The sequence below is a fragment of the Cololabis saira genome, chromosome 4 (genome assembly GCF_033807715.1).
Source record: "Cololabis saira isolate AMF1-May2022 chromosome 4, fColSai1.1, whole genome shotgun sequence".
Classification (NCBI taxonomy): domain Eukaryota; kingdom Metazoa; phylum Chordata; class Actinopteri; order Beloniformes; family Belonidae; genus Cololabis; species Cololabis saira.
In genome coordinates this window covers 52,119,817-52,129,816 of record NC_084590.1, presented here as the reverse complement: position 1 = coordinate 52,129,816, position 10,000 = coordinate 52,119,817, and the positions used below count along the sequence as shown (strand labels likewise).

The 10,000-nt window shown below is 51.3% G+C and overlaps 1 protein-coding gene across 1 annotated transcript in view; it reads right to left on the bottom strand.

Moving 5' to 3' along the window:
* Positions 1–10,000, bottom strand: part of LOC133442611 (latent-transforming growth factor beta-binding protein 4-like) — a 69,982-nt gene that overhangs the window by 31,463 nt on the left and 28,519 nt on the right. The window contains 3 exon segments of the mRNA XM_061720618.1: positions 2,890–3,018; positions 5,611–5,787; positions 8,785–8,907. Coding sequence (XP_061576602.1) covers positions 2,890–3,018; positions 5,611–5,787; positions 8,785–8,907 — 429 coding nt within the window.

Genomic DNA, 10,000 nt, shown 5'->3' with positions numbered 1-10,000 from the left:
CGCATATGCAGGTGCGGCGTATATGCAGGTGCGGCTTATATGCAGGTGCGGCGTATATGCAGGTGCGGCTTATATGCAGGTGCGGCCAAGGCCGCCTTAATGCACGGGCTTACCTGGGCTGAAGCCCAGGGGCCCGCCAACTTCAGGGGCCTATCATTTTGGGTCATGATGAGCTGAAAAAGTCATATTGATTTGTAACTTGTCAGGTTTCCTGTCAATCACTCTATACGCACGTTACGGGCTGCTGATTGATCCAAATTACGAGTGATCCACGTGGGCCCTGCAGCCTGTGGGCGGGCCTTAGGCCATGGTTGACCAGAGTGTGTTGGGGTGCGTCCCGCTATGATTGATTGACAGTTGCAAAATGTCGGGGAAGAAGTTTGAGAGCGGAGCGCAGAAAAGAAAAAAGACGGTAGAAAAGGAGATTCGGGAAAAAGAGTTGCTTAAAAGCATTCCCAAATTAACGGGATTTTTTAAACCCGTTGCTGGTGATGGACCAACCCAAGCGGCAGCGGGGGAAGCTCAAACCGCACCGGATGAAACGAGAAGGCGCCGGCGCCGGGGCCGGCGGCCGCACCAAAGGATGCGGGAGAGGAGCGGTCTCCCGCGCGCAGTGGAGGGGAGGAGGAGGAGGGGGGCCCCGGGTCACACGAACCCCAGAGAAAGGACCAGTCTGCAGACCAGGCAGGGCCCCAGTCAGATGACCCGGGACCCGGGACCCGGGCCGCTGGGGAAACAGCGTTAACATGAATGTGCGCGCGTACTGGGTGAAAATGGGACCGGAGTCCTGTCAAAATAAAGATGCTGACAAATCAGCATCGGAACACCAATATAAGCAGCAGAGATGATTTTTCTCATTTCAAACGCAAACTCAGTAACTTCTCCAAACTGGGCTTGGTGAAAAATAGACTCGAGTCAGTCATCTCACACTGATTGAGCATGACGTCCTGCGTGATTTGTATTTTAAGGACATTATCAAGGCCTTTTCTTCAACCAGGCGAAAGCACTTCTAAAAAGGTAGGAAAGTGCTGTATTAATTGCTAGCTGGTGCAGGTTTTAAATTGTTGTGGTTGTGCAGTGAAATGCATACCGTATTTGCTTAGATGTTTGTCATTATACTCAAAATCTTCCATAATGTTTCATCTATACCTGGCTGGCATTAAGCCATGTTGCTATCCATGGTGCTGAATGGAGCGTGCATGTGTCTGTGCAGGTGCATGTGATTGGTTCACAAGGCCCGCCGAGGCCAGAGGGGGGGGGGCGGGGCTGTTATATGTTAATATATATGTTGTTATATATAGGTTATATGTTTCTTTACAGTCTATGGTTAAACCTGAACATGGAACTTTATTTGCATCACAGACCTTACTATGCAGGTTTAGTTCAACATTATTTCTGTGTCCAGTCCAGCTGTCAGTTCAGCAGCAGTCTGTATTTTACAGTTCTGATAAAAAGTGGAAGTGAACCCAAAAATACAGCTTTACTGTGTGTTAATTATTTTATATGTAAACTTTCACACATCTTGGTTTGCTGTGTGTGGTTGTTATAAAATGTGTATTTTGTGTTTATACTCAAGTGGGCTCAGTGATACGTTAATCAAAATATGATTTTTTTATAATAAGACTATGTAAGTCGAGGGGCTGGGGGGCCTACAAAACCTGTTAGCCCCAGGGCCTAACATTAGGTTAAGGCGGCTCTGGGTGCGGCTTATGTGCAGGTGCAGCGTATATGCAGGTGCGGCTTATATGTAGGTGCAGTTTATATGCGGGTGTGGCTTATATGCAGTAGTAGGGGCAGTAGTAGGGGTAGGGGCAGGTGCAATTTATATGCAGGTGTGGCTTATATGCAGGTGCGGCTTATAGTCCAGAAAATACGGCAATTAAAAACTACATAAAACAGATTGTGTATTCCTCTTTCATATTTACATTATTGGTAACCGTTTTATAAAAGCAACACATCACTTCGCCCCGTGTGTAAAGTTAATCCAACCTGTTACAGTATAAGCTTGGTTTGTCTCAGCCAATCAGGGGACGGGTTGTTAGCATGTACGGACCCGGATGGTTGTCATGGTTACTGTTGCTCCGGAAGTGGAAGTCAACGGTAACAGCAAGTCACTCTCTCTATCTCGTTATCTTAAGATGGTTAAACCAGAGACGTTCTATAAACTCCACCCCCACTCCGGTTGTGTTTCCTGTATCTGTGTCACGTGACTGCCACGCCCCCTTATGAGACAGGAAGTAGGTCCTGAGTCTATTGAGTCCTATGGGAAAAGTGAACGTGAGCACAGATTATTACCAATTCCTTCGCCCCATAGTAACCTAAGTAAATATGGGACCCATTTTCAAAAGCCACAAACCTTCTGAACATTCTGACACCAAAATGGATAAAATGAAGTTTAAAACTAAAATAAAACTTGCTTCTTTGCTTAATAATACTGTTATTTTTATTATATTATTTTTGGAAGAAAGTTGTACTGTATCTAGTGTTGTATGTTCCAAAACGATGTGGGGAGAGGGGCGGCCACGCCCACTTAGGAGACCGGAAGTGTATACCATTCCATACCATTGGCAGTAACGGCAATGCACTATCTTGTGTATAGAGGATCTTTGGTTAAGCTTATAGTAACGTAACATCGCTCAGCTGTGATATAATTTAATATAATATAATGAGCGTAAACCACGGCCGGTCGTGATGACTCGCATTTATTCCTGCCATTTTGAGAGTGGGTTTTTTCAACACGAGCGCTAGCGCCCGTATAGCTCAACGGGTCGGGCAGGCAACTTCTGTAAACCTTAGGTTTTGGTCGGGTTCTGCAGGTTTTGGTCGGGTTCTGCAGGTTTTAGAGGAGCTGGACCCGGAGAGAAGTGAGCAGGAAGACGTGGGACCAACCTTTGCCGTCCTGCGTGGTCAGCACGGCGGCTCGGTTCCGGAGCTCGTCGCCGAGCCGCTGGTTGAACTGGAAGGTGGAGGCCGTGTAGTAGTAGCCGGGCCCGGCCGGACAGATGTCCTTGAAGGCGACTGACGGAGCAAACAGAGAACAAGAAGCCGGATCAGAACCCGGGAAGAATCCAAGAATCCAAGAATACAGGAATCAAAGAATACAGGAATCAGAGAATACAGGAATCCATGAATCCACAAATCCAAGATTCCATAATTCCAAGAATCTGAGAATCCAGGTATCTATAAATCCATAAAGCCATGAATACATGAATACAGGAATCCAGAAATTCATTAATCCATTAATCCAAGGATCCAGGAATCCAAGATTCCATGAATCCAGGAATTCTTGAATCCATGAATCCAAGAATCCAGGAATTCTTGAATCCATTAATTCAAGAATACAAAAATCCAAGATTCCATGAATCCAAGAATCTGAGAATCCATGACTTCATGAATCCAATAATCCACAAATTCATTCATCCAAGAATCCAGGAATTCTTAAATCCATGCTCTAGGGGACCCACCTGATCTGAAGTAGGGGCAGCGGAGACAGGCCTGGGACTGTAGGGACCCACCTGATCCGAAGTAGGGGCAGCGGAGACAGGCCTGGGACTGTAGGGGACCCACCTGATCCGAAGTAGGGGCAGCGGAGACAGGCCTGGGACTGTAGGGACCCACCTGATCTGAAGTAGGGGCAGCAGAGACAGGCCTGGGACTGTAGGGACCCACCTGATCCAAAGTAGGGGCAGCGGAGACAGGCCTGGGACTGTAGGACCCACCTGATCCGAAGTAAGGGCAGCAGAGACAGGCCTGGGACTGTAGGGACCCACCTGATCCGAAGTAGGGGCAGCAGAGACAGGCCTGGGACTGTAGGGACCCACCTGATCCGAAGTAGGGGCAGCGGAGACAGGCCTGGGACTGTAGGGACCCACCTGATCCGAAGTAGGGGCAGTGGAGACAGGCCTGGGACTGTAGGGACCCACCTGATCCGAAGTAGGGGCAGCGGAGACAGGCCTGGGACTGTAGGGGACCCACCTGATCCGAAGTAGGGGCAGCGGAGACAGGCCTGGGACTGTAGGGGACCCACCTGATCCGAAGTAGGGGCAGCGGAGACAGGCCTGGGAATGTAGGGACCCACCTGATCTGAAGTAGGGGCAGCGGAGACAGGCCTGGGACTGTAGGGACCCACCTGATCCAAAGTAGGGGCAGCGGAGACAGGCCTGGGACTGTAGGACCCACCTGATCCGAAGTAAGGGCAGCGGAGACAGGCCTGGGACTGTAGGACCCACCTGATCCGAAGTAGGGGCAGCGGAGACAGGCCTGGGACTGTAGGGACCCACCTGATTTGAAGTAGGGGCAGCGGAGACAGGCCTGGGACTGTAGGGACCCACCTGATCCGAAGTAGGGGCAGCGGAGACAGGCCTGGGACTGTAGGGACCCACCTGATCCGAAGTAGGGGCAGCAGAGACAGGCCTGGGACTGTAGGGACCCACCTGATCCGAAGTAGGGGCAGCGGAGACAGGCCTGGGACTGTAGGGGACCCACCTGATCCGAAGTAGGGGCAGCGGAGACAGGCCTGGGACTGTAGGGACCCACCTGATCCGAAGTAGGGGCAGCGGAGACAGGCCTGGGACTGTAGGGGACCCACCTGATCCGAAGTAGGGGCAGCGGAGACAGGCCTGGGACTGTAGGGACCCACCTGATCTGAAGTAGGGGCAGCAGAGACAGGCCTGGGACTGTAGGGACCCACCTGATCCGAAGTAAGGGCAGCAGAGACAGGCCTGGGACTGTAGGGACCCACCTGATCCGAAGTAGGGGCAGCAGAGACAGGCCTGGGACTGTAGGGACCCACCTGATCCGAAGTAGGGGCAGCGGAGACAGGCCTGGGACTGTAGGGACCCACCTGATCCGAAGTAGGGGCAGTGGAGACAGGCCTGGGACTGTAGGGACCCACCTGATCCGAAGTAGGGGCAGCGGAGACAGGCCTGGGACTGTAGGGGACCCACCTGATCCGAAGTAGGGGCAGCGGAGACAGGCCTGGGACTGTAGGGGACCCACCTGATCCGAAGTAGGGGCAGCGGAGACAGGCCTGGGACTGTAGGGACCCACCTGATCTGAAGTAGGGGCAGCGGAGACAGGCCTGGGACTGTAGGGACCCACCTGATCCAAAGTAGGGGCAGCGGAGACAGGCCTGGGACTGTAGGACCCACCTGATCCGAAGTAAGGGCAGCGGAGACAGGCCTGGGACTGTAGGACCCACCTGATCCGAAGTAGGGGCAGCGGAGACAGGCCTGGGACTGTAGGGACCCACCTGATTTGAAGTAGGGGCAGCGGAGACAGGCCTGGGACTGTAGGGACCCACCTGATCCGAAGTAGGGGCAGCGGAGACAGGCCTGGGACTGTAGGGACCCACCTGATCCGAAGTAGGGGCAGCAGAGACAGGCCTGGGACTGTAGGGACCCACCTGATCCGAAGTAGGGGCAGCGGAGACAGGCCTGGGACTGTAGGGGACCCACCTGATCCGAAGTAGGGGCAGCGGAGACAGGCCTGGGACTGTAGGGACCCACCTGATCCGAAGTAGGGGCAGCGGAGACAGGCCTGGGACTGTAGGGACCCACCTGATCCGAAGTAGGGGCAGCGGAGACAGGCCTGGGACTGTAGGGGACCCACCTGATCCGAAGTAGGGGCAGCGGAGACAGCCGGGGCCCCAGGCCTTGCCGACGCGGCTGCAGCAGCAGATCTGCTTGGTGATGTTCCGCAGGATGGGCAGGGAGCAGGAGGCCGGGCCCAGACCGGAGCCCAGGACCCGGTAGCACTGGCCCTTCTCCTCCGAGATCACGGTGTGGGCTGGAGGGACACGGGGGGGAGACACGGGGGGACACGGGGGGACACGGGGGAGACACGGGGGGACACGGGGGGGAGACACGGGGGGACACGGGGGGGACACGGGGGAGACACGAGGGGGGACACGGGGGAGACACGGGGGGGACACGGGGGGAAACGGGGGGAGACACGAGGGGACACGGGGGGGAGACACGGGGGGACACGGAGAGGAGACACGGAGGGGGACACGGGGGGCACGGGTCAGTTCAGGGGGAGACACGGGGGGACACGGGGGGACACGGAGGGGAGACACGGGGGGAGACGGAGGGGACACGGGGGGGAACACAGGTCAGTTCAGGGCCGAGACCGGACCGGAGCAGACGGGCGGCGCATGCAGAACCAGAACATGCTGTTACCGAGACGATCGTGGTTTTACAGAAGGAACAAAGATGAAGGTCAGAAAACTCATCAGGAAACAGAAGCAGCCGTCCCTTCGTCTCCTCACTGCAAAAACTCAAAATCTTAACAAGAATATTTGTCTTATTTCTTTTTTTTTTTTTTTCCGTCTCTCGGTGAAGGCGGACACTTCTCTGCTCCTCTCCCTCCCTATCTGCCCTGCTACTGCTTTTTGTCCTGTCTTGTCTTTTTAGAGCCTCTTCTTTTTCACTCCTCCGAAACTCTACAATCATGGAATTGATTAACTGGTCTCTCAGCACAATTGACCACATTTTTACGACCAGAAGTCAGGGGGTAAGGGAGCCCTCCTGCCCCCATGGGACATTTTTTACTGGATACACAATGGATTCCTACAAACATTGGAAACCGTTGTGTTTGGTGATTCTGTCTGTCGAGGACGTTGAAGATGCTTCATAATTGGATTTATGATAGCAGGATTTCTCCTGATAGGAGGAGGGGGGTTCCTGGTCTACCGACAAACGCGTAAGTCGTCGACAGCTGTTCTGGCTCTTTCAGAGCTGCCGGACGTGGCTGAAGGATCAAGCAAGGTGATCAACACTCAGACTTTAACGTTGGGGGAGCAAAGCCGTAAGCTGGATGTGATTCTTGAACAGAATCACAGGCTGGCGGTGGTCTTTGAGCTCATTGGCAAGATTGATAACACCTGGGAGAAGTTGGAAGCTCGGCTTGGCGGGAATTGATCACAAATTCGTCTGATTGGAGTCTCCATTGATGAACCAGATACTGAAGGCAGACGGAAAATTACAGAGTCTGCCTGTTTCTTTTCAATATAATTGTTGATTCTATAATCTGGCCTTGACAGGGCGGTTTGGCCGATCGCTCTGGTCACAATCTCCCTGGTGGAATGTAAACAAGATGCTCTGCCCCCACTAACCCTCCCCTCTCAGGAACATCTGTGGACCTGTTTCAGAACTGACCGAGCCGTGTGATAACATCAAGGACATTGGCTGATCACTTGGATGCACCGTGCCGAGACCCCCCCCCTTAGCAACCCTCCCCCCACACATGCAAGTCTTTGTGATGATGTAGTTGCTTTGTTTGCTGAGGTGTTTTTGCACCTTGACACTGCGTATTTATACACAGTGCGAAGATGTGCCCCCCCCCCCATCCCAGTGTTACCCTTGGAAAACAAGCGCATAAAACCATTGTGTCGCTGCCGGTGTAAGTCAAAAACATTGTTTTTCTAAACTGCCAATAAAGCTGATTCTGATTAAAATGTCTAATTTTAGTAAAAAAAATCTCATTACACTTAAAACAAGACTCATCACTGGAAAAAACAACACTTTTCACCTGTTCCAAGTAGATTTTCACTTAAAATAAGTAGAAAAATCTGCCAGTGGAACAAGATTTTTTTTGCTTGTAATGAGAAGATAAATCTTGTTCCACTGGCAGATTTTTCTACTTATTTCAAGTGAAAATTTACTTGAAAAGTAAGTAAGTATTTTTCTGGTAATGACTCTTGTTTTAAAGTGTAGAGATTTTTTGACTAAAAATGAGACATTTTAACTAGAAATAAGACAAATATTCCTGGTAAGATTTGGAGTATTTTGCAGTGTAATAATATTAATATTAATTACATTTACAGGCAAGAGGCTGAAACACAGACTGGAAACAGAACAGTTAATGAACCAGCGTTAGACGACGAGCAGACCGGCATCCTCCTCCTCCTCCTCCTCCTCCTCCTCCTCCTCCGTGCAGAGGATGCCGGTCCGAATAAGCCGACACCGGTCCGACTTCTTTCAGAAGATTTGTCATTTTATTAAGTAAAAATCTCTTTTCTCACAAATTCTTTTATTTTACAAAGTCAGAAATATTTGTTGTTTTTTTTCTCAAAAAATTGATGTTTAATTGTAGTTTTGTAATTTTCTCTCACAAAACGTATAATTGTTATTGAGTTTCGCTCAAAAATTTTACAAAATTTTCAGTTTTTCAAAAGAATTATCGAGTTGAGTCATTATAATTTTAGTTATTGATGGCAAATCTGTAATTTTATAAAGTCAAAGATTTAAAGTTTTCACTCACAAACCTTTATTTAACCTGAAATATTCAATTTCCTCCTTTAAAAACATTTGCTACGTTATAAAGGAAAAAGATTTTATAGTCATATAGTTATAGTAATAAAAAGCCAGGAATGGAGTACTAGAGTGAAGTTTTTCTTGTTACACTCTTTTAGACACATTTGAGGGATGTTGGCCAAGACTTTTAATAGTGTTAAAAGCATGTTAAAAATGATGTCACAATACCTTTAAGAAACATTCAGTTTCCACATAAAAACCCATATTTCAGACGTAGTGAGACATCCTGCTATTGGCTCAGACGGATACCGGGGGCGTCGCCTTATTCGTCTTCTCAATCGTGTGTGTGTGTGTGTGTGTGTGTGTGCGTGCGTGCGTGCGTGCGTGCGTGCGTGCGTGCGTGCGTGCGTGCGTGCGTGCGTGCGTGCGTGCGTCCGTGCGTGCGTGCGTGCGTGAGTGTGTGTGTGTGTGTGTGTGTGTGTGCGTGCGTGCGTGCGTGCGTGCGTGCGTGTGTGTGTGTGTTACTTACAGATGCAGATTCCATGTGTGGCGTCGAGGATGAAGCCCCGCCGACACACACAGCTATAGCTCCCCCTGGTGTTCACACAGATGCCGTTCTCACACAGCCCCGGCTGGAGGCACTCATTCACATCTACACACACACACACACACACACACACACACACACACATATGAACGATTGCATTCACACTTTCCTGAGGACAAATTCAAGGATCTCAGACGGATCCGAGACGAAGAGATCTGCATTAAAGTCTGAATGTTTCAGGACGTCTGAAACGACTTTTGCTCCTGGAGGACAGGAAGTCCTCGTGTTGGTGAAAAGCCCAAAGCCAACAACCAAGGAAGAGTTTTCCTCTGAATCCGGGTGCAGCCAGCCACAAACTTTCACCTCCAGAACATTCTGTCTGTAGTTCTCCTCCCTTCCACAGGTGTCTCCACCAGAGCAGGACATCAGCAGGACGAGGCCGCCGGGCTTTACGACTTATACAGGTCATTGTGGAAGTCACTTTTAATGTTCTCAAAGCAGAAGTGCAGGTTTGGCCCGGTTCTGTGGAGATCCTAGGAGTCTAACTGCGTGATTCTCAAGAGTTCCTGAGCTCAAGTCCCGGACGAGCCCCAAAAGTGTCCCTAAAACCTAAACCAAACCAGGACGCAGGTAACGAAAAGCCCTACAGGTCGCTACAGGTCGCTACAGGCAGCTACAGGCCGCTACAGGCAGCTACAGGCCGCTACAGGCAGCTACAGGCCGCTACAGGCCGCTACAGGCAGCTACAGGCAGCTACAGGCCGCTACAGGCAGCTACAGGCCGCTACAGGCAGCTACAGGCCGCTACAGGTCGCTACAGGTCGCTACAGGCAGCTACAGGCCGCTACAGGCAGCTACAGGCCGCTACAGGCAGCTACAGGCCGCTACAGGTCGCTACAGGTCGCTACAGGTCGCTACAGGCTGCTACAGACAGCTACAGGCCGCTACAGGCCGCTACAGGCCGCTACAGGTCGCTACAGGCCGCTATAGTTTGCTACACGCCTCTCCAGGCCGCTACATGTTGCTAACCGCCACTTCATGCCGCTACATGTTGCTACCTGCCGCTACACGCCTCTGGATGAGTGTGGTTGTTCACCGACGTTCATACGCCGCTACAGGACGCTACAGGTCGCTACAGGTCGCTACAGGTCGCTACAGGCCGCTACAGACAGCTACAGGCCGCTACAGACAGCTACAGG